The following is a 24,668-nucleotide window of genomic DNA, read 5'->3' as shown; positions in this document are numbered from 1 at the left end:
TGGCCTGTATGACCTGTGTGATCAGGTCCTGCTGGCCTTGTGCAGCGCTCTCCCCTGCCCCCGCCTGTCTCATGGGCCTCTCTGTCACACGCCAGTGGCTCCTGGCTGACCATGCAAAGGCTGCTGCTGGCTTTGCTCTCCACCTGGCAGACTCCTCAACCTTCGATTTCAGCTCAGTGCCACTTCCTCTGGACGACATTCTGACATCATTCTGTGTTGTCTCGGGGCACTTGTCAGTTGCAATTACATTTTTATTTTTGTAGTTTATAGAAAAATGTCCATCTATCCCACCAAACTAGGAGCTGCAGAAAGGCTGTGTCTCTTGCTTCTGGTCCTTACACAACACCTGGCACATTTCAGGACTCAAAAATTGTTGAATGAATAAGTATTAAATAAGGAGAAAATAAGCTGTTGTGACATTTTTTGCTCATCACTAGAGAATGCTACATACCCAAGTAATGCAAATAGAATTATAATGTTGCAATTTGCCTAAAATGTTAAAAACACAGCTAAAATTAATGTACATATAAGGCATTGAAAGTAGCCAAAACCTTTTCCCATCTTCTTATAGTTAGGAAGCACTCATAAAGGACTACTGAAAAACTCAGAAGTTGAGAACAGGAAAGGAAAAGGAAGAACTTAGAAAAATATTTTAGGCCTTCTACTGAATTCATCTGTTGGCTTTGTTTTACAAGTGTTAATATAGACATTTCGAATTACATTTTAGTCAAGTAAAAAAGGTAATTTTTAGCTTAATTTTTGAGATAGGTTTGAAGTTTTATTTTACACAGTGCTACAGCTTGCATTGCTAAAGAATTGTGAGTCAGAAGGCAAAAAGGGATTCAATCAAGGCATCATACTACAATGAACTTTTCTCCCTCTCCCTCTCTATTTAAATGAAAAATGTTCCTACAGTTCTATAATATTTTTAATCATTGGAAGCCTGTCCAGTACATTTACTTCCCATGATAGAACTTAAATTGTCAGTGATTCATCAGCAAAGAGACAAAAAGGCACCAAGTAGTATGTGTGCTGGATGAAAAAACCATTTCACTTAAAAATAATGTGCCTCATTTGAGTACTTAATGACATATGTAGCCTGACTTCTCCCAGTAAAAAAGAGTTCATTTTCCTTGTGTGACAGGTGTATGAAGGCCCTCAGATATATAGAACTTATGGGACCGTTGAGTCCAGAAGAAGATTGCAAAGAGAGGCTGTGCTAGTTTCCCGGTGGCAGACGTGAGGAAACCTGGTGAAATGCTCACGTTCCTCCTGTCACTTCCTTCTTACAACTCACCCCTTCCTGGGGCAACTTGAATGGTTATACACAGAAAAATCTGGAACTGTGCACATCAAACTCTCAACGATGGTTGCTATTAAAAGTAGAAATGAAGAATACATGCATTTCTTTTGTAATTAAAAAAGCCATTAGCATTTTAAATATACAGTTTATAGACACATTACTTTAACTTTTGATTTTCTCAGCTATTTGGCTTGTGCAACTTACTGTATTTGAGTCAAATACAGTACATCATACTGTGTGGTTTTAATCCTTGGGTGAGGATTAAAAATATGTATATATATATATATAAACATATAAACATGTATGTAGACATACATATAAACATATATATATATGTTTATTGACTTAGAGAGGAAGAAGGGGGGTGGAGGGAGAGAGAGAGAGAGAAAGGGAGACAGAGAGAAAGAAACATCGATGTGAGAGAAACATTGATCAGTTGTCCCGCATATGTGTCCTAGGCAGGGATTGAACCCACAACCTAGGTACCATATTTTTCGGACTGTGAGACTCACCCCCCCATTTGGGAAGAGTAATGGTTGTTAATGCTGCTGTTGAGTTCTGTTTACATTTGCATTGGTGAAATATTATGTTATTTATGTTATTAAATATTTTACCACATTTTTTGCTTCAAATTTTGTTTTCCTATTTTCCTTCTCTAAAACCTAGGTGCACCTTATCATCTGAAAAATGCAGCATGTGCCCTGAGCAGAGTTTTACACCGCCGACTTTTGGTGCCCAAGACAAGGCTCCAACTAACTACGCCACCTGGCTAGGGCTTGACTTGATGTTTTTGACAAGATATTTTAATTTGCTGAAAAATATTTTAAAATTATAAGTGTTAATATTCATTTTTTTCTTATTTTACTGGCTCCTGATCCCTGCAAGGTTAAGAAAATTGAAAATTAGATTCTTTCTATTTAGCAAATCCTCTTGGGGCAAAGGCTGCCTTCATCATTCTATTTACTGCTTTGGGGTTTAGCTGGCACTTAATTTTTACGTGAGTGTACTTCCCTGATGCTTTTATGAAGTTTTGTGGTAGTTGCTTGTTTTCACAGTTTATCTAGCAAGTTTAGTTGTTTTCAGGAAGAATGTGGTCGTGGTACCTAGTCAGCCATTCTGCTGGAAATCAATCTCTCATAATTTTTGCACATAATATACTCACTGTATATGACATAATTGGTCAGAGCCATGAAATGGTAAAATACCCAGTAGTTGCTTGTATGCCATTCACTAGATGAACCTTCCCTTCACCAAATAGTATCCTTAGAGTTTTAGCTTGTATTTTATTTGATGAATTCTTTGCAAACTGCAAGTAAGTATTGGTAACTATGTTACCAATAGTTAAAGTAACTATGTTAAAGTAACTATGGTGTGACTGTAGTGTGGAACTGTGTGTGGCCTTGTCTGCCCACCAAGCTGTGTATCAGAGCAAATTTAAATGGTCTTTCTGAATACCTTCTGTGTATTCAGGTATACCTTCTGGCCCTTCTGTGTGTGTGACTTCCCTTAGCACGCTTTCCAACTAAAATCGGATGGTCTCACACGAGTGCCCTCATTAGGCGTCCTAATCTTCATAAGGTTCTCCTGCCTTCAGTGCAGCCTTGTCCTTAACTGGCTCAAATAAGACAGTAACAACGAAACTGCATTCCAGGTACTGGTCAGTACTGGTCATTTATTCATTCACTCATAAATGAATCCTTGTTGTTTTTTATTACCCTTAAATAGTTCTGAAGGAAACCAGTTTTTGTGGTTTATCTAAAGAGCGTTTAGCCTATCCATTTTACCAAAATGGATAAATCTAAATCCATTAAAATCTAAATCTAAATCTAAATCTAAATCCCAAATGAAGTCAGAGAGTCAAATACCTGGATTAAATTGGCCTTCCCATAGGATGACCCTACCAAACTGCTCTTTGGGGTGATGCTATTAACCCATGAATAGTGGCCCAAGAAACAGTATCTTCATGTTTCTGTAAGAAATGTTTGGGATGTTCTTTATACATAAGCACTGGGTTTCTTCTCTGTGAACTCCAAAGGGTAAGTGTCCTCCTGAGATTTCCAAGAGGATTTTGGTTGTAGACACTGTGAATTTGGGACCCGATTGCATCTCCCCTTTTTCTTTGGCAACTGGGGAGCTTAGCATCTTGAGAGGCCCTCCTCCCCTGTGAAGCATATACAACTTTGTGGAATATAATTTTGTTTGTAAAAGTTACAGGTTTAAATTTACTCTCCTGTCCTTACTATTCCTTTAACTTATTTTTCCATGTTAAAATATTTTTAAAACCATTTTGAATATTTTTGGAACATAGTGGGTATATACAAAATCATTTGATTATTATTTCAGATATTGCAAATCAGTGTATAACCATGTTTTAGAAATGAAATTACACAATTACATATTTACTTTTGCTTATATAGACATTATCAAGATCTAGAAAATCAGATTGCAGTGCAATTCACTGTCTCTAGACCCGAAGGAACGAATGTGCGGAGACAGTGGAGACTACTATTAGTGGTTTCTGAAGACTGCAGCATGTTCCCTCATTGGTTCGAACAGGCAGGCTTTCCAAAGTCAAATCACTCTCCTTAAGGATTTTGTAGATTTCAGTAAGCTGATAAATGAGCTGTTTACTCATTGTCTGTCTGGTACCACACAATAGATTATCCATAGCAACAGTCCTTTTCAGACTTAATAAGACCAGCTCTGTGTTTATTAGGAAAATAATGCCACCAGGTTAAACAAACTGACTGTTGGTTTTGTGTATTTACTCTCTTCCAAAGGGACTTGCCAAACCTTCAGCGTGTTCCATGCTGTACACCATTAGGGAGGCTGCTCTGGAGTGTGACTCTGTGATTCCGAATGTGCCACTGTTATGGTGTGTTTGGAATAAGAAAGATAATGAGTGTATAAAGCTTTACAAATGAAGTACTATGTTGTGTATTGAAAACAGGGCCACACTTTTCTCTGAACAGTAGAAATCAGATATATTATGGTAAATATTACCACTCCTTGTCTGTGGAGGGTAAATAGAGCGCTTACTTTTAGCCCAGGAAAACACATTTTAGTTTCCTTGATTATAGAAATTACACTGACATAGAATCTACAAGAAAGGTTGTGCCTCAAAAACAAAAGAAAAAAAGATAGTTTCAGAATGAGAGATATTTTCATAAGAGAACAGATACTTTTAAAGAATTTGAATCGCTGTTGAAATGTAAATTAAACCTAGGATCTTTTCATGCCAGTCATTGAGAAATGAAGTAGTGTTTAAAATCACGAAATGTTAGAGTGCATGCATTTCAATACCCTTATTTTACAGCCCTGAATGCTTTTGGAAGTTGCTAGAAAAGCCTAGTGTCTCTCATCTAAAATGTCCTTGTGCCATATTTTTTAAAAAGTTAAGTGAAAGTTAAGTTTCACCCCAGAAGGTATACTAATGGGAATATAATAATTATTTGCAAGGAAAAATTGATTACTAATTCCATTTTTTATAACAGTATGTAGTATATTTTTCTTTGATTTTTGAATGTAGATCAGTAATGGGACTTTGCATTTGTGAAATGGTTGAATCCGTTTTGATAAAATCTTTGCTATGTTAAATATCTATTTTTTGTCAAGTCAATTTTTGGTAGTTTTAGCACTTAAATGACTTTTTTTTGCTTATATTTACAGATTCTGGAACTTCTCAAAGCCTGACCCTCTTCTTGAAGTAGTGGACCATCATACAGAGTTTACGTGCGGGTTAGATTTAAGTCTTCACAGTCCTACTCAGGTAATGGCTGTGATCCCCGGGTGTTTTTCTCCCCATGTAGTTCACAAAAGCTCTCCGTGTGGCACGTGTTGCTTTTATGAACAACATTGTTGCCTGAGGGAGGGGCAGAGTACATTTACTTGATCACCCCGATAGATCTCTTTTGCTGTGAAACTTGAGCATTTAAAATACTAGGGAAGGAGAGTTATCCAGAAACTTGGCATAACATCTTTCCTCTTGAAAGACTGACTTTTCTGAGAGAAGAAGGAATCTTCCCCAAAAGTATTGTGCCTCACATGCTGAAGGCTTTGAGTGGACCTCTCTGAGTGGAGAAGGTGACAAGAGAAGGACGGAATGGGGAAGTGTTGTCCCCAGAGGTTGGTGGGAGTCAGGAGTGTATGGTCCTGACTCAGCTGTCCCGCAAGCAGTTGAGATGATGGGCAAGTCACTTCTCTCTCGGGACCGTCACCCTCATCTCCACACCCCGTGTTGAAAGAGAGGCTTCAGATGGGGAACGATGGAAGGGAGCGTGCCTACTGTTTTAATTAATACACTTTATATTTTCCACTTTTTGTTCTCTTGACGACTGGAGGGTTTATATTTTTATGTTTTTCTCTTAAGCTGTTTCAGTTTTGGAAACTCAGGCCAGATAACAGGCCATATGAAAACACTAACATATCAGTGAAACAATATAATATGTGGGAATTCTAGAATATGACTAGGAAATTATACTTTTATGAATTAAATTAAATTTTAGAAATTAGACAAAAAGCAAATCCCGTTTCTTGTTACTGTGTTCTTTAAATGAATACATGTTTTTTTTAATTTTAGGATTTAAGACACAATTCTGAGTCTAAAATATTCTCAGTAGACATTAGAATAGTCTTATTTCCATTAGAATAATGGTTTTAAAATGACAATGGCAACTAAGAAGAGAAGATGCTAAAAGAGTGATGGATGAAATGGCATTATCTTTCAGGTAAATGCAGTGAGCTTTAAATGAACTAGTTTCTTTTCTGAGAAATAAATCCATTATAGATGATTTTTAATAAAATATTCATGTGTTTGCTCTCCTAATTTAAAAAAAAGCTGTACCCATGGAAACACGGCAATACCAAACAAAGAATCCTAAATAAGTATTCTCCTCTCCTGTGTTGCTGTGACCTGTACTCCACGAGTCCCAGACCGTGGCCTGAGGCAGCACACGGGCCTCTGCAGTGTCCTCTGTCACAGCAGCTCCCCCCCCCCCCCCGTCTGAGGAGCGCCAGGTGTTTTCTGAATCCTCCGTGCCTAGACCACCTGTTAAAAGTAATTTTGTTTTCAGAGGATTTGTTAATTAGATTTTATGCATCCTAGATAATGAGAGAATTTAGTACAAGGTCCTATATTTTGTGTGTGTTCTGGGGACTGAATACACCCATCTCTTCCAGTTCAGCAAACAAGTTCAGTTTGTATTAAGGACACAGTTGCTGTTGAGAGCCAATAGGAGTGGAGAAGCAGGGGTCTTCCAACTCTAAATGAGCAGCAGGTTCAACGGCATAACCTACAGTTCGGCTGTGTCGGAAGTCTCTACCCTTAACACATAGTGGGACAGAATCCTGGGAGAGGGAGGGGCTTTAGAAATAAGGCCGCTCCCTGTCTTTCCTGTAGGCTTTCTACAGGAATTTTCATATGCCAGACCTTGTGCTAGGTACTGGGGACTCAGTGGGGAATGGGAATAAACATGGGCCTGCCTTCATAAAGCGTTTGGCCCACTGTTATATCAAATAATCTCATGAGTGAATGTAAATGACAGTGTGACATGCCTGTGAGGGAGAAGTATGTTGTTCCTCAAGAGTTCCTAGTCAGGATAGATGGTTGACCTACTGAAGAAATTTGTGGGGAAGTGAGGACCATCTGTGACCTGACGAGTAGGCGTGGACTCCCAAGAGACAGGACGAGGACAGGTCATGAACAGGCACAAAGCAGCAGTGTGTTCCGGAGCCTGTGACAGGCGGGAACGTGGATAGTGCATGAAAATGGAAGAAATGCTCTCTTTCCTATTTATGCTATATTCAACATTAGAATTTAAGAAAACGTATTTGTTGACTTGTCATATTTTTAAAAAATGGAGTGTTGAGATTATTGACTAGGTTTTAGGTTTGTTTCAATGTTTGTCAGTTTTTCTATATATAATTTTTTGCTACGCGTTCTAGGTCAAGAGAACGAAATATTGAAGAGTTTTTATTATTTGATGCATCTTTTACTATGAATGTATTTTTAACCTTGTCAGAGTATCATTCCATTGTTGCCATTTCTGTTAATATTCTTGACATTTGTTGGTACATTCTTTCATTCTGTCATATTTATCAAATATCTACTTCAGCTGTATAGGAAGAGAAATTACAGTGTAGTGTGATAAATGCTAAAGGGAAACAAATGATGCTTTGGGGGAGTATACATACACTGAGTCATATGTGATATACATTCTATTATTTATGAATATTTGTCAGATGCCTGCTAAGTGTTGGGTATTGTTTTAAGTACTAAGAAAAAAGCAGCCAACAAAACAGACTACATTCCTGATCTCACAGAGCCTGCATCTTGTGGGAGGAATCAGATAATAAACAAGTAAGCAAACAAGGTGATTTCTTATGCCAGTAAATGCCTTTGAGAATTGGAGTGATTTTATAGAGAAGATGGCAGAACGGGTATTTTTGCTTGAATGGTATGGGCAAGGCTCTTGCAGGAAGTGAAATTTGAGCTGAAAAACCATAATGATATGGAACCAGCCACCCAAAAATCTGAGGGAAGAAGACTTTTTGCAGAGGAAACAACAAATGCCAGGTTTGGGGGATGAACCTTCACTTCTGGCCTGTGTCTTTTTTATGCTGTTGCAGTAACCAGTGAGTTCTTTGAGCATCCTAATAACCAGTGTATTGAACTCTGCATCTGACAGGTTGCTCATCTTCATTTCGCTTAGTTCTTTCTCTGGAGTTTTGTTCTGTCCTTTCATTTGGGCTGTATTTCTTTGTCTTCTCAATTTGGCAGCCAGCCCGTGTTTGTTCTGTGTATTAGGTAGAGCTGCTTTGACTCCCTGTCTAGCAGCACGGCCTATTGTCAAAAAGCTCATCTGTAAGTTGTATGGGGCAGTCTTAAGTAAGCACCAGGGTGGAACAACCGTGTCACCACTCTGTGGCTCTGTGTGGGGGAGGGCTCAGAGGGGATAGTGCTGCCACCTGCTCTCTGGAGATTTGCCTGGGAGGAAGCTGTCTCCTGCATTCATCCTGTTGCCAGTCACTTCACTTTCTCCCTATATGTTACTGGTGCCTTTCCAGCTGCTGGCCTGGTGCTGAATCCCAGAGGGAGTGGGTCTGCATAAGTCCTGATACCATTGCATGCCCTTTAAGAGGAGTCTTCTGAGAATCCTGAAGTTTCTTCTGCTACCCCAATGCCCATTGATTCTTACAGCCAGAAGTTATGGGGACTTATCTTCTTGGTGCTGAATCCCTTGTCTGGGTGGTCTGGTCTGGGGCTTGGATCCCTGGTTCCCAAGGTATCCCTCCTGAATTTTATCCGCCGCATGAGAATGTGGGACTGCCTGTTCTATGTCTCCCCACCTCTCCGTGCCTCTCTGCATGTCTCTATGTCTCTGTCCCACCTACCATCTGGATAAATGTGGCTTCTTTAAATCCTTGGTTGTTCAACTTCCATACAACTTGATTTTCTGATGAATTTGCATGATATTTATTTTGTAGTCTAGTTGCAATTTTTGCTATAGTTGTGTGAGGAGGCGAAGTGTGTTTACCTACACCTTCATCTTGACCAGAAGGCTGTATATATTTTGCTTATCCATTCATCCATCAATGGATACTTATGAGGGAAGACCAAAAATAACCACAATTATCTGCTGGAGGTGGGCCCCTTGTCATACAGGCTTCTCCTGCAAGGTGAGTTGTGAGAGGAACCCATCTGTATCAGTGTACCAGCTGGTGTTATTGTGAGAGGCTGTGTTCAGCTTCAGTGAATTTTTTTGAAGGCTCTCAATACATTTGCCCATTTCATGAATAGGCATTTTACAAGCACACCCGCCTACACTGCGCTGAGTGTTCAGCAGTTTTTGATGAAAAATGGCAGTGACCCCTGTGCCCCACCCTCCCTATCACCCCGTCTCACACTGAACAACTTTTTTGTTTTCCTGGATGAAAAAAGTCCTCAAAGGGAAACATTTTTGATGTGGAGGAGGTAAAACAAAAGACAGCAGAAGCAGTAAGAGGCATCCAAGTCGACAAGTTCAAAAACTCTTTGAACAATGCAGGAAAAAGTCCCTATATGTATATTGCACTAAATGGAGAATACTTTGAAGGTGACTGAAGTTTAAACATGTAAGGATAAGTACACAATTTTAAAAAAATAAATTTTGTGGTTTTTTTGGTTCTCCCCTTGGAGTTTGATCCATGTCGTGACTATTGTAAATAATGCTGGAATCAGTATGGGGGGTAGATCTGTATTTTCAAATTAGTGTTTTTGTTTCATCACATAAATACTCAGAAGTGGGATTGCTGGATCATATGGTAGTTCTGTTTTTAATGTTTTGAGGCACCTCCATACTGTTTTCCACAGTGGCTGCACCAGTCTTCATTCTTAGCAACAGTGCACAAGGGTTCACTTTTCTCCACATCCTTGCCATCGCTTGTTGTTTCTTGTCTTTTTGATAGTAGCCATTCTAGCAGGTGTGAGGTGATATCTTATTGTGACTTTGGTTTGCATTTCCCTGATGATTAGTAATGTTGAGCATCTTTTCATGTACCTGTTGGCCGTTTGTATTTGTTCTTTGGAAAATGACTTCAAACCTCAGCCCATTTTTTAATCAGAATTTTTATTTTGTTTTGCTATTGAGTTGTACAAGTTCTCTACAGATATTGGATATTAATTTTTCATGAGATATATAATTTGCAAATATTTTCTCAAATTCATACTAATAATAAAGGCCATATAATACCCAATGGTGGAAGACTGAGTTATACTCAATAGTGAAAGACTGAAAGCTTTTTCTCTAAGATCAGGAATAAGACAAGGATGTTTGCTTTCACCACTTCTATTCAACATAGTATTGGAAGGCCTAACCAAGCATTTCATCAAGAAAAAGAAATAAAAGATACTTTGGAAAGAAAGAAGTAAAATTATCTCTGTTCTTAGATGTATAATCTTATATGTGGAAACTTTTAAATTTAACCATTTTAGTAATTATAGTAAATGTAAATGGTCTAAAACATCCAAATTAAAAGACATTAAATTGACACATGCCCTGGCTGGTGTAGCTCAGTGGATTGAGCACGGGCCTTCGAACCAGAGTATTGCGGTTCGATTCCCAGTCAGGGCACATGCCTGGGTTGCAGGCCAGTTCCCGGCAGGGGACACATGAAAGGCAACCATACATTGATACTTCTCTCCCTCTCTCCTTCTCTACCCCTCTAAAGATAAATAAATAAAATATTTTAAAAAAAATTGACACATATATGAGACTTTGAGAAACTCACTAAGTCAAGATTTTGTGGCCCCTTGGATAGAGGATTTGAAGAAGAGGTTTTCTAACTCCACATCCTAGGATTCAGTTACTTTGTGTGATGAGTTTGTATTGTGCTTCTCCTGTAAACTGAGAAGTTCTTTTTCCTCCATTTTATTTATATTCTGTTGTAGACTTTCTTTTTCTTCAAAGATGGTGATTTTAGTCAATATTTTTCACATGCTTAACATTAACACATTTTAACACAAACATTTGTATTGTTTATAGTAATAATTTATGTTTTTACCAAGAAACATTAAACTTCTTTCCAGGGGAGATAAGATCAAGTTCTTGTAGCACCTCTCTCTTTTTCTCTCACTTATTTTATTTGTTATCTATTGCTATATAATAAATTCATGTACAAGTGAGTGGCTTAAACAATTTCCTTTACCCACAATTCTGTGAGTCAGTAATTTGGGCTGGACTAAGCTGAGCAGTTCTCTTGTTCTCACCTGGCGTCACTCCTGTGGCACCTGTCATCTGGTGGCTTAATCAGAGCTGGGTGGCCTAAGATGGCCTCACTCACATGTCCTAGGGTATAGTTGTCTTCTGAGCCGTGTGTCCCCAGATGAGCCCAGGCTTCTTCATTTAGCTCCTGTAGATTTCCAAGAGGGTGAGAGTAAAAGCTGCAAGGTGTTTTCAGGGTAGACTTGGAAGTCACACAACATCCTTCCTGTTGCAAAGCAAGTCACAGCCAGTCCAATTCCAAGAGTGAGAAAGAGACTCCATGTGGCTATTTAAATTTTACCAAATTAATTTTTGTTCATATAGTTAATAGTTTAATTTACTTTTAAGATATTTATTTTTTACTCTCACAGTATGTGGTCAAGTTTACTGAATGCATGTTAATTTTTTTCACCCTATGTTCACACTTTATTCCCTTAAAAAGTACCTTTGCCTTGCCTTTTAGAAAGTAAGGACTGTTCAATCTGCTTTCAGAAATATGTTGTCTCTTGTGATCTGAACAGCTGTAGGACTTTGCTAACATTACTGTAGAGCTTCTGTGTCTTAATGTAGTATCTGTCTTAAAGGAGATTTATCTGAGTTCTTGTATTTGTAATTCTTTTTTTCTTTCTAGCTTCTCCCTTCTTAGAGATCTGAAAGATGAGATCTAAAGCATTCTTAAATTACACCTCCTTTCTTCTTGATAGAATGTAAGATCTTGTCTTTAAAGGTTTAAAACCTGACAAATAAGTGTCTGGGGTCATTCTGTAAGAATAATTGCAGAGAAATTTTCTTTGCCCTCACTTGTTAACCAGGCTGAAGTCATCTTTCAGTTCAAAAAAATTTTCTTTGATTTATTTTCCCTCTGATCATGATTTGTACAGTTCTGACACTTTTCCTTTTCTCTTTTATCCTTATTATTTCTAAATTGGATGCCCTTTTTCTATTTTTTAGGTTTATGATTCTAGACCTGTAATATGCCCATTTGTAGAACTGGGATTTCCTATATTCAAGTATTTTTAGAATTCTTGACTTTCTGCTCTTCCGTAACAAGTCTGCTCTTTCGGGTGCTCATTGATACTCAGTCTAGCATTTATTAACTGGGTACAGGTTTATATATCATTACACATTCCTTTTAGGAGATAGTTATTTCTTTTTTAAAGGAGAAATTATTAGCTAATTCCCAGATATCACCTCTCTATGTTTAATAAAATTTATCTTTTCTTCTCATGATGAAACTAGGAAATTACTTACAAAAGAAAGAAAAAGATCGTACCATTCCAAGCAGAATCTCTGTTATTCCATATTAATGTTTTTTAGTCCTTTTTAAAAAAATTGTTTAGCACTCGTATTGGAAAATGCACAGATTTTGAGTGTACAGTTCAATAAGTCATCAAGAAGTGACCGTGTTTGTGTGCCCACCACGCAGATTAAGTTACAGAACACTACCAGCATCCCAGGGGCCTGCTCAGGCTTCCTCCCAAATCTTACCCCTCCTTGCTCCCCAAAGGTAACTACTCGGTATGTGTGCATATTTGCATAGTCATAGTCGCACTACACATAAGAATTTTTCTTCTGGGACTCCTAAAATACTTGGCAAATGTAATCGTTAATAAATAACCCAATCTGCCCATGCTAGGAACATGTACGTATCTTTATAGTACCCTTAAAATAGGGTAGAAAAAAAATTGTATATTTTTCTGTTGTTCGGTAAAAGATGCTTAGATTTCATTCTGATATAAATAGTTCTTTAGATGTGTTTTGAAAAGTATCTTTGGTTTTGTTGGTGTTCTAGTAAAAGATATTTATTACTTAAAATTTAGCTGTTTTGATTCAAATCCCTATTCTCACAATCTTAGATATCAGGTTTGGAGGTTGACAATGGATAAAATATTTTAAATTTTTCAGCATAGGTTGGAAAATGAGATTTTAGAAGAGGACTGGCATTCTTGGTAGTTCGGATATCCGTGTCCTGTGCAGTTTTTATCTGAGGTGATATTTTCGGGATCTGCCACACAGGCTAGCTTTAGAGTTAGAAAGTACACCTGGCCAGAGCAGCCACTGTCCTCAGGCAGTAGTCTCTGTTGTTTCCTTGTTGACGCTTTCATAATTGTCTAACATTTAGCTTAAAATTATATAACAAGTGCTTGTTTTCCCCCAGCCATCAAACACTGCGCAGACCCAGCTCCGTAGGATCGTAGTGTGTCTCTAGGTTGGATGCGTTCGGCCTGTGCCTGCTGCCCTCTGCACTCCGTGGACGGCCCTTGCAGTGAGAGCTGCCAGAATTTTGGGCACCCGAGCCTCTGGTGCCTCCGCCTCTGAGCTCCCATTCCTGAATCACCCACTCTCTTACTCATTTTCCTTGCTCTAAATTATGGAGCATTGCTTCCAAGCAAAAATGTTAACTTGGCACACTATGAACTATTTTTCAAAAAAACTATATTTGGGCTCTTGATCCTACTCAACTTGCCTTTAAAGTCTTTTTGATTTTCTAGTCCATTCTCCACGGTATCTTTTCTCAGCCTTCTACACTATCATTAACACTCTGGACATTTGACCTTACCTCCTACTTTACTGTAAAAATAGCCGAGAATGACTATCTTCTTCCATCTCTGTTCCCTCAAAATATTTATGTTCTTTCTTTATTTTTCCCCTTTCTAATAGGTTCCTAATTTTCTCACTGGCTTCCTCATCTAGGTCTTTGTTTCCGTAATTATCCACTGGATTTTAGATCTTCAGTTAGTTTCTCTACTTTCAAAGCTCACTTACTGCCATTATCTTACCTCTTTTTAAAGTATATTTTATTGATTATGCTATTACAGTTGTCCCATATTTTTCTCCCCTTTATCCCCCTCTGCCCAATACCCCCATTCTCTCCAGCATCCCCCCCACTTAGTTTATGTCCTTGAATCATACATACAAGTTCTCTGGCTTCTCCGTTTCCTGTACTGCTCTTAACCTCCCCCTGTCTATTTTGTACCTACCATTTATGCTTCTTATTCCCTGTATCTTTTCCCTCTATTCTCCCCTCCCTCCCTCCCCACTGATAACCCTCCACATGATCTCCATTTCAGTGATTCTGTTTCTGTTCTAGTTGTTTGCTTGGTTTTTGTTTTTTCAGGTTCAGTTGATAGTTGTAAGTTTGTTGTCATTTTACTGTTCATAGTTTTGATCTTGTTCTTTTTCTTAGATAAGTCTTTAACATTCTCTATAATAAGGGCTTGGTGATGATGAATGCCTTTAACTTGACCTTATCTGGGAAGTACTTTATCTGTCCTTCCATTCTAAATTAAACTTTTGCTGGATAGAGTAATCTAGACTGTAGATCCTTGTCTTTCATGACTTTGAATACTTTTTTTCCAGCCCCTTCTTGCCTGTAGGGTTTCTTTTCAGAAATCAGCTGATAGTCTTATGGGAACTCCTTTGTTGGTAACTGTCTCCTTTTCTCTTGCTTCTTTTAAGATTCTTTCCATATCTTTAACCTTGGGTAATTTAATTATGATTTGTCTTGGTGTGTTTCTCCTTGGATCCAACTACTTTGGGACTCTCTGAGCTTCCTGGACTTGCATGTCTATTTCCTTTGCCAGACTGGGGACTTATTTGAAAAAATAATGAAGGAGAACTTTCCCATTATCTTATCTTTTGATCAGTAAATTCTGTTTCTCTCCTATTATTAGACATCTAGAACTTCCCTTAAAATTTTGTTGTTTTCTGTTATTAGGGACTACAACTTCCCCCTTGAAGCTGTCATTTAATTATATGCTAGTGATGCTTGACCCATGAATCTAAATTGATGTCTTGCTTTTCTTCCAGTATTTCTAACTTGGTCAGTTGATTGTATGCTGAGGCCTGACCAGAGATGTGGGAAGTCATCCTAGTTTTCTTGTCTTACTGCACCCCTAAGTTCTTTGGACATTGAGTTTACTAATTCTTTCCTACCAGTATTTCTGAAATCTAGCTAGCTCCAGGACTTAGATAAGCATTTATTTAGTACCTCTGCCTTAGGTTACTACAGTAGTCTCCTAACTAATGTCTAAGCTGTTTCCATCATCCCACTGATTTTCAACACTGCTTCAGGGGAGAGCTTTTTGTAATGCAAACTACCATCACTGCTGTTAATCAATATGGTTCTAAAAATTATAGCCAATTAGTAATAGAAGAAAATAAAACAGAATATATTTTTAAATGTAGGAAATTTTATGATTATTTGCATTGCGTATGATTGTCAAATGTTCTAATCCAAGGACATCAACTTTAAATCTATTAAAAAGGGTAAGAGTTCAATAAGATCAGTAAAAATAAATATACAAAAATGAATACTGTGTAGATACCAATAACCATCAGTTAGAAAATAAAATGGAAAAAAATACCATTAAATAACAACACTCTGTGTGTGTGTATAGGATACATAGAGGAATAAAACTTTTAGAATGTGAAGGACTGCTGATAAAGAAAATTATACAACTTTACAAAAGGACGTACCATGTTCCTGCAATAGAATACATTTTCTTTTTCTTATTACTATCATTTTTTGGTCTTTCTCATCTAATACAAATACTACAGACTCATGGTCAACCCTCCTGTGATGCTCCTTACCTACTGTGACCATTAACCATAATTATTACTTGAAAGTTTTAATTTACAAATCAATACCATTAAATTTTTGTCATGTCATCTTAGAAACCTTAAAGAGACAGCCTGTTACCTTCAGGATAGAGTCTGAACCTTTAATCTGGCTTTCAAGATTCAGTATAATTTGTATTATTTTCTAATTATGTTTCTTATCATCTCATGGAATCCTTCTATGACATATTTATTATATTTTACTACGGGTTGTCTTCATGTTTTTGCCAGTTTTTCTCACTCTCCCCACTTCTGCCTTTCAAAGTCCAGAATAAGTTTTTCTGTTTCTTCACTCCTTTCCTTTTTTGCTTCAGTAAATATCTGAGTGTCAGTTATATGCCAGAAGATACATAGTGATTAATTCAAGTGGATTAATATATTCACATTAATGTATACATACATGTGTATACATACACATACATATATAAAACAAATATTAAGTGAATAAGGGAGCGAATGAATGAAAAGCTTTTCAGTAGGCTTAGTTAACTCTTTCCTTACTTTTCCTAAACTCTGTAATAACTGACACAATAAACCATGTTCTTCTGTGATGTTACTTTCTATTGGTTGAGGAAGTAAAACAAGTTCTTATCTCAGCGGATAATGAAATACAACGCAACCTGATGACCGGGCTACTTTTTCAAAATTGAGTGTTGACTCTTCGTGATTATTTTTCATTCTGTCTACATCCTTCTGCCTTCTTCTCTTGTTCATTTTTGCTAAAGAGGCCGTATGTCATATAGTAATTACGTTAGATTAAATAAGTTTCCCAAGGGCAAAAGCAGTTGCTCATAAAATTGAGAGAAAAGAACATAATGATAGATAGGAAATGGAAAACTTGTCAATAAAGTAAATCTTTTAATGAGTCAGTAGGAATTCTTTGTTGTATAGTATCAGCCATATTAAAGCATTTGAAGTAAATTACCTTATCAGAGGCATGTGTAAATATTTTAATAAAATGGAGATAATTGATAAAATTAATGAATAGAAATCTATTTTCTAAGTTACACATTTATTTAAAATCAGGTGTTTTCATTGTGTTTACTTTTCCAGAATTTGTAGGACCATTGTTACTGAGCATGCCCTGGAACAAGTCTTATGTGATTCACTAGTGGTAAATTGTTATCATAAACAACCTATTGACTGGTGTTTCTTTAGTATCCTTTGGTCTACTGTAGAGTCTAGTCCAGTACTTTGCACATAGGAAGTGCTGAAATACTTGTTTAATACAGTGGTTCTCAAGCATTCCATGTGTGACAGTGTCATAATGTGTATGCTATAACTATTTAGAAGTTAATAGGCTATTTTGGTAGATAATAAATATTTATCCAGTTTTTCAAGAATGCTTCATAATATATTTTAAAGAAATTGACATATTAGGACAGTAGCAAAAATTAGTGTTGTTATTACTCAAACTTAGAAATCTCTGTTTTGCTGTTAAAAGTGCAAATGGCCCTGGGCCAGTGGCTCAGTAGATTGGAGCATCATCCAGTATACCAGAAAGGTTGCTGGTTCGATCCCTGTGGGAGCACATGCCTGGGTTGCAGGTTTCATCCCCAGTTTGGGTGAGGGGTGTGTTCGGGAAGCAACCGATCAATGTTCCTCTCTCTGTCTCTCTCCCTCCCTCTCTCTCTCTAAAAGCAATAAAAATGTGCTTGAGTTGGGTTTTAAACAATTACCTTAAAAAGTGAAAATGAAACAGGACTTATGTGAAATCTTATCCCATTTATTTAGTTATGTTTACCCAAGAACAACGATTTTTGACCTTTTTCATCTCAGGGCACACATAAACTAATTACTTGTTTCTGCGGCACACAAAAAATATATTTTTGCCAGTCTGACAAGGAAATACATATAACTTTGATTCATTCACACTGGATGTCTATTGTTGTGTTGGCTTTTGTAATGTTAATCTAAGGGAAAAGAAGTCAGTACCCTGGACTAAGGAGTCAACTACTGCATATTTTAAAAATTCTTGCTGAACATTGGTTGAAAACCTCTGCCCTAGAAGGTAGCAGCTTTGAAAAATATGAGGAAGATTGATTCTATCTTTAAGTTTTTGATTAAGTAAAGAAATACAGCATTTTGACAAATAATTTTTCCTATATGTTGATAATTTTGATTCTGAGGTTTTAATGAAATTATTTGCATTTTGATCTCAGATTAAGGCAATTCAGAAGGCACAGGGAATAAATGCACTATGGTGGGAACTTGAAGGTTAAGGAGTAAATTTCCCACTGGTGCCTCCTTGGGCAGAAAAGGTAGAGCCTGGGGGCTCCCACCTGGGGTGTCCACATGCACACTCGCTGTGAGGAGGGGGGTCAAACAAGATAGGTTTGGGCAGCCAGCCTTCAAGGAACCCTAGATGGGAGTCGCACAGGAGTCAGAAAAAAGCCCCTCTCAAAAGATGAAAAATTTTACAAGAGGCGGTGTAATGCAATTTAGTTGCCTTAAAGCTAGAACTTTAGTTCTTCCTTTATTCTTATTGATTCCACTGCCTAGAGCATTTTCTTTCCCTCCTTCACATCCCTACCCCACTAACAATAACCACCACACACACTCTCTGGCTAAGGTATACTCCACAGTGTAGGGAGCACTTCCTCTTGAAAGCGTGTGCTTTCCTCACATTGGGTTGTACATCTGCTGGACCCATCATTCCCCAGGCGTTGTCTGTACCACTCTACACTGGGAGGTGTCTGATTACTTATCCATCTTTCTGCTGGACGCCATGTCTGCGGGGACAGAGAGACCTGGGCCAGCTTGTTTACAGCATAATGTCCTCAGCATAATTCTGACCCAGAGGAGGCGCTCAGTAAATATTTGTTAAAAAATGGATGAATAGAAGTATGTATGTATATATGAATTATGTTTTAGGTAGCTTTATAGTGCAAAAAAATATGACCAACAGCTCCTGGAACATAGAAGAAAGCTCCCTGAAACCCATCTAAGTAATATTTATAACACTCAGAAATCCCGCATGTCCACCAAATGCCATGAAACTTTTTGCCTATCTTTACTCAGATTCCTGACCTGCATAAAGGTAGGAGCTCTTTACCATGTGTGAGACTCAACAAAATCTTTGGAGGAGGGAAATCACTGCTCATGCATGGGTTTATTGACTGACTTATTCATTCATTCAACAAGCATTTACTAAAGGTTTACTATATACAAAACACAGCAAATACAGATTTGATCAAGATATGTAATTGCCGACTCTAAAAAAAAGCCCTGTTCAGGTGTAGTTGTACAAAAGTATATGAATGTTCTTAGAAAACAGAAACTACCCTGGCTGGTGTAGCTCAGTGGATTGAGCGCGGGCCTGCAAACCAAATAACCTCGGTTTGATTCCCAGTCAGGGCACATGCCTGGGTTGCAGGCCAGTTACCAGCAGGGGATACAGGAGAAGCAACCATACATTGATATTTCTCTCCCTCTCTCCTTCCCTTCCCCTCTAAAGATAAATAAATAAAATCTTAAAAAAAAACAGAAACTATATTATTTTCTCCTTATTTTCATAGAGCATAGAGCTTAATTTACTGTGCAAATGTTGTAATGTGCTCCGTTCTGATGCCTACAGCTTTTGCTCCCTTAGAAGAGATGTTTTTAAAAATTCGTGTTTCCTTTATTTGGCCCTGTGGGTTGATCAACAGACTGCTTCAGCCCATTCAGAACTCAAGAAGGTTCAAATCTCAAATAAAATAAATAAAATAAAAATATTGTTATTAACCACAACTTAAATGACTAATAAAATTTTATCATGTCTGTAAGTAGAAATTATAGATATTGGCATTTATAGAATAGGGTTACGAAGCTGCAAAAACATTTGGTTTAGAAATGTTCCAGGTAGGACTAGTGATTTTTTTTAAGACGGTTCAGTCATGTTTCCTTTTTCTTATTCCTCCTCCTAATTTGTTACCTTCTTCCCACAGTTCAGCCTACCAGATTTGAAACTTAGATTTTACATAGAAGTGTGAAAATATGGCACAAGGTCTTCTTCACTGTGTTAGTGGCAAATCTCTTATTTCTCCTCAAGAAAGGAAGAGAATTTGTCCTAGAGAATATTTAAATCCTGCTAAATATGAATTTCTTTTTAGTCAACAACAAATACATAAGGCTCTCCCAAAGAACGCACAGTTCGTGCACATGACAGAAGCCCAGTTAAGAAAATTGGTAAACATCTGAGGTTCTCACTTCTGTTAGAAAAGAGCATTAGAACGCTCTCTCGGTGATGATAATGCTCAGCTAGAGAATTCCCTGGATTAACTCTGGGGGGCCAGGGATGGAGAATCTGAAGGAAATGGTTGTTTTTCTCTCTCCTCCCCCAACAATGCTTATGCACACGAAGTGCTGCATTTATGGACTTTCTGAAGCCCACCCCTGGGCCTTGGTTGAAAGACCCCAGGCTGTGATGTCAGGGAAGCTGGTCCTGGGACCCCACTTTGAGTACCCATGCTATGAGGATGGGGACCAGCCCTCTGTGTCTGAAGAAGCCCTCAAGGTGACTCTGAAGCACGGGAAAGCTTGAGAACCACTGCCCTACAGTCATGCCATCAGGAAACTACAACTGAATACTATCCCTCTGGTTATTCCAGGGTTGAGCTGTTTGTTTATTTATTTTTTAAATAGCCATCTGAATGACTTTATCTCTTGTAAAACCACTCTTCTGGCATTGAATGTTTTTGTAATGGAGGAATATTATGTAATTTTCCATAGTGCCAGGGAAAACTTCATCTCCTTTGATGAAGTGGTAAATTGATTATATTTGCATATCTTATATTAGTGTTTGGCTTTTTTTACATTTGCTGGGAGGAGATGTAGAGCTCGATTTCATGTCTAATTTTAGCCATTATTCTTAGTCTCTTTTTCCAGTATAATTAACGCCCCTTCTTTTAATGAAATAACTTTTCTGTTACTGTGCTACCCCCTGTGAGAAAGCAAGGCTTATTATGTTCCATGGAAATAACTGTTACCCTGTTGAGGCAAATAAGCTCTGTCCCTGTGTGTGGCCATGTTGAAGGATAATTTTCAGTCGTGACTCATACAATTATAGCATTGGCACGTGTCAAAGGTTTTATGTAACTCATGAAAGACTTTACAACTAGCTCAAAGGAACCAAAGAACAAACCCATACAGGCAGTCACTGAATGCTGAAGTGAATTTAGAAAGAGGTACAAAACTAGTCAATATCCACAGGGCCATAAAGTGTCACGTTGGAATCATCTCATGGGGAGCAAGGGAGCCATCAACTGCATCTTCACATAGGATGACACTCATTTGCAACTTTAATGGATGAGAATCATTTGATTACTATCAGTTTCCTATAGCTTTCAGAGCTGTAAAATAATCCACTCAAAGACAGTGACAGTCAGAGACCCCTACAGAATCAGGTAACGCTGTGGGGCCCCAGGGCAGTGCCGGCATTCCTCTGAAAGACACCTCACGATCTTTTTTGCTGATTGCAATCTTTTACAGTTTTTCCTGACAGCAAGGTAATGGGCAGAGAAGTGAGTCGTTAGGAGACTGAACCTGAGAAAGAGGATCTTCGGTAGATGAGAAAGGAGATATCCTATTATCACTATCCTGAGTCTGGCCTTGAAGGAGGCTTCGTGGCCAGGAGTGTGTTCCTGGGGATAGGAAGGAAAGATGGGTTTTGTCTTGAAGAAGCAGGATGGGAGCTAAGGACGATTCCTTTCTTGGTGTGACCAGCTAAAGAATGAGTGGGTCTAGCCTATAATACAGTTTATTTACTTTCGTGTCATTTAATGATTTTTTGGTGTCTTTGTTAACCCTTATTTTTAGCGAAGTCTTTTTTTTAATGCCTTTCAAGCTGGCCTCAGATGTATGGACAGGGACATGAAGAAAGAGCCCTGTGTTTACTGTCAGTCACAGAAGGAAGAGGGGGGCAGTGACTCCAGAGGCCAGAGGGTGGTGGTGGTGATGGAGGGCCCTCCCCATGTCTGTACGCATATATGGGGCCCTCCCCATATACGTATATATTTTCAAGTCTCCCAGCACTTGAAAAAATATACATATATGAAACAAGGGTAAATTATTATGATCTTTGTGTCCCATGGTGTAAAAACTTAAAACTTCAGGATATAATTAACTGCAGGATTAGACAAATAATGAAAGTCAGTTTGCCTTTCACGAGGCACTATTATTAGGGGACAGAACCAACAGATTTAGGTTGTGGTTCCAGCTCTGTTACTCTAGTGTGAACAGGAGAAGTGAATCTCTGAGGTCTTACTCTGTAAAATACATTCTGTGTGCTAATGTTTATGGAGGCATTGTTATGTGATAGGGAGACCCAGCCCATGCCCTCCAAGAGCTGCAGCACACGTGCCAGTAATCACGTACAGCTGGGTAGGAAGGGCGGGAGAAGAGAGGTTGTTCAGGGGAGGGGTGCAGTGAAAGGACAGGAGCTCAGAGGCATGAACAGGTGTTTGACTTCGAGTGTGAGCCTGGTGCAGTGAGAAACAAAGACATGGGTAGCAACCATATATTGACATGTCTGATTTTTTTTTTAAAGATTTTATTTACTTATTTATCTTTAGAGGGGAAGGAGAGGGAGAGAAACATCAATGTATGGTTGCTTTTCATGCGTCCCCTGCTGGGAGTTGGCCTGCAGGGAACTGGCTTGCAACCCAGGCATGTGCCCTGACTGGGAATCGAACCGCGACCCTCTGGTTCGCAGGCCCGCGCTCAATCCACTGAGCTACACCAGCCAGGGCGACATGTCTGATTTTTAATGCTTAAATTACCAGAGGTAGGAGTGGGGAGTGTAGAGAGAGAGTAAAGTGGGTAAAGGGAGTCAAATCTATAGGAAAGAAGGGGAACTAGAGGTCAGGTGGAAAGCACACAGAGAATGCCGATGTCAAAATGTAGTGTTATACACCTGAAATATATATAACATTATTAACCAACATTACCTCAATAAATTTGTTAAAAAGTTTTAACTACTCTTCTGTCTAGGTTGGATTCTGATCTAAAATGTTACTGGTGAATTACAAGGGTTAATATATTGTGATTAATTTGAGTGGTTGTTATATTCACAATTAGTGACAGCCAAATAATTAGACTAACCAAGACTGCAGGCTCCCTTACTATAACTTTTTGACTCTGTAACCATGAAAAGGTGGAAAATAGAGTGCAAATACCTTGGTCAAAATCACTTGCTTGCTACTCCATCTTTCATGTTACTGCCTATCTATTTTTTTAATTTCAAATGTATAAAAGTAAATATTATAGGATAATGGGCTCACATTACTCAGCTTCAACAGTTATCAAATTTCTTATTTTATTTATTCCTCTACTCACTTCCCACCCTTCATTCAATTATTGTTATTGTCATTATTGTTCTTACTATTTCTGGGTAAAATTTACATACATTGGAAGATACAAGTCTTAGATATGTGTTTTGACAGATGTGCCTTTAGTAATCCTTATTCCATCACAATACAAAACATTTGCATCTCCCTTCAAAATTCCCTTTGAGCCCTTCCCAGTCTTTCCCCATCCCCACCCCACCTCCAGCTGGAATCAATCAATCTTTTTCTCTCTCCTAATTTTTTTTTACCTTAGATTAGTTTTTGCCTGTTTTAGAATTTATATGATGGAATGTCTATATGTATTCTTTTGTTTCTGGCTTCTTGAACTCAGCTCATTATCTGAGATTCGTCCATGTTATTGAGCTTATCAGTAGTTCCCTTTGTTGTTTTGCTCAGAGCTTTCAGGTGTATGAATTTATTACAATTCATTATCCACTCTTGTCGAGGGGCATTTTACTTGTGTTTGGTGCCACTGTCAGCCATTGAATAGTAATGTGATCAGCTGGAAATGCCCGGGGGCACTTACCTGGTTCTAGTTTCTAAACCAGTGTTACGATTCCCTGGTGAAGGCCCAGTTTGCTTGTAGGCTGTGTGGGAAGTGACTGAATGCCGATGGAGAGCTGAGCAAACAACACTGTTCCCCCTCCAACCCCGCCCGCACGTACAGCGCCACAACGTAGCAACGTGGGTAGCCCCACCCTGGTGAATACCTAAGGCTCTGCCCCTTACTATGTAAGAGGTGTGCTAAGAAAAAAAGATGGCCCAAATGAAAGAACCGATCAAAGCTCCAGAAAAAATACAACTAAGTGATGAAGAGATAGCCAACCTATCAGATGCATAGTTCAAAACACTGATAATCAGGATGCTCACAGAATTGGTTGAGGATGGTCACAAAATAGAGGAAAGAGTGAAGGCTATGAAAAGTGAAATAAAGGAAAATGCACAGGGAACCAACAGTGATGGGAAGGAAACTGGGACTCAAATCAACGATCTGAGCCAGAAGGAAGAAATCAACATTTGACCAGAACAGAATGAAGAAACAAGAATTCAAAAAAATGAAGACAGGCTTAGGAACTTTGAGGACAACTTTAAACATTCTAACATCTGAATCATAGGGGTGCCAGAAAGAGAAGAGGAAGAACAAGAAATTGAAAAATTATTTGAAAAAATAATGAAGGAGAACTTCTCCAATCTGGCAAAGGAAACAGACTTCTAGGAAGTCCAAGAAGCTGAGAGTCCCAGAGAAGTTGGACCCAAGGAAGCACACACAAAGGCACATCATTGTTACATTACTCAATACTAAAGATAAAGAGAGAACCTTTAAAGCAGCAAGAGAAAAGGAGACAGTTACCTACAAAGAAGTGCCCATAAGACTATCAGCTGATTTCTCAAAAGAGACCTTGCAGGCAAGAAGGGGCTGGAAAGAAGTATTCCAAGTCATGAAAGGCAAGGATCTATATCCTAGTTACTGAATCTGGCAAAGCTATCATTTAGCATGGAAGGGCAGATAAAGTGTTTCCTAGATAAAGTCAAGTTAAAGGAGTTCATCATCACCAAGCCCTTATTATATGATATGTTAAAGGAATTTATCTAAGAAAAAGAACAAGATCAAAATTATGAACAGTAAGTAAAATGACAACAAACTCACAACTATTAAAGACTAAACCTAAAAACAAA

The 24,668-nt window shown here is 38.3% G+C and overlaps 1 protein-coding gene across 1 annotated transcript in view; it reads left to right on the top strand.

The window, feature by feature from the left end:
• Positions 1–24,668, top strand: part of PEX7 (peroxisomal biogenesis factor 7) — a 65,964-nt gene that overhangs the window by 38,255 nt on the left and 3,041 nt on the right. The window contains exon 9 of the mRNA XM_037045668.1: positions 4,973–5,072. Coding sequence (XP_036901563.1) covers positions 4,973–5,072 — 100 coding nt within the window. The remainder of the gene's footprint in view (positions 1–4,972; positions 5,073–24,668) is intronic.

Source organism: Sturnira hondurensis, unplaced genomic scaffold (assembly GCF_014824575.4).
Source record: "Sturnira hondurensis isolate 20B ecotype Veracruz unplaced genomic scaffold, ASM1482457v3 Scaffold0004474, whole genome shotgun sequence".
Lineage (NCBI taxonomy): Eukaryota > Metazoa > Chordata > Mammalia > Chiroptera > Phyllostomidae > Sturnira > Sturnira hondurensis.
This window is presented reverse-complemented; position numbering and strand designations above follow the sequence as displayed.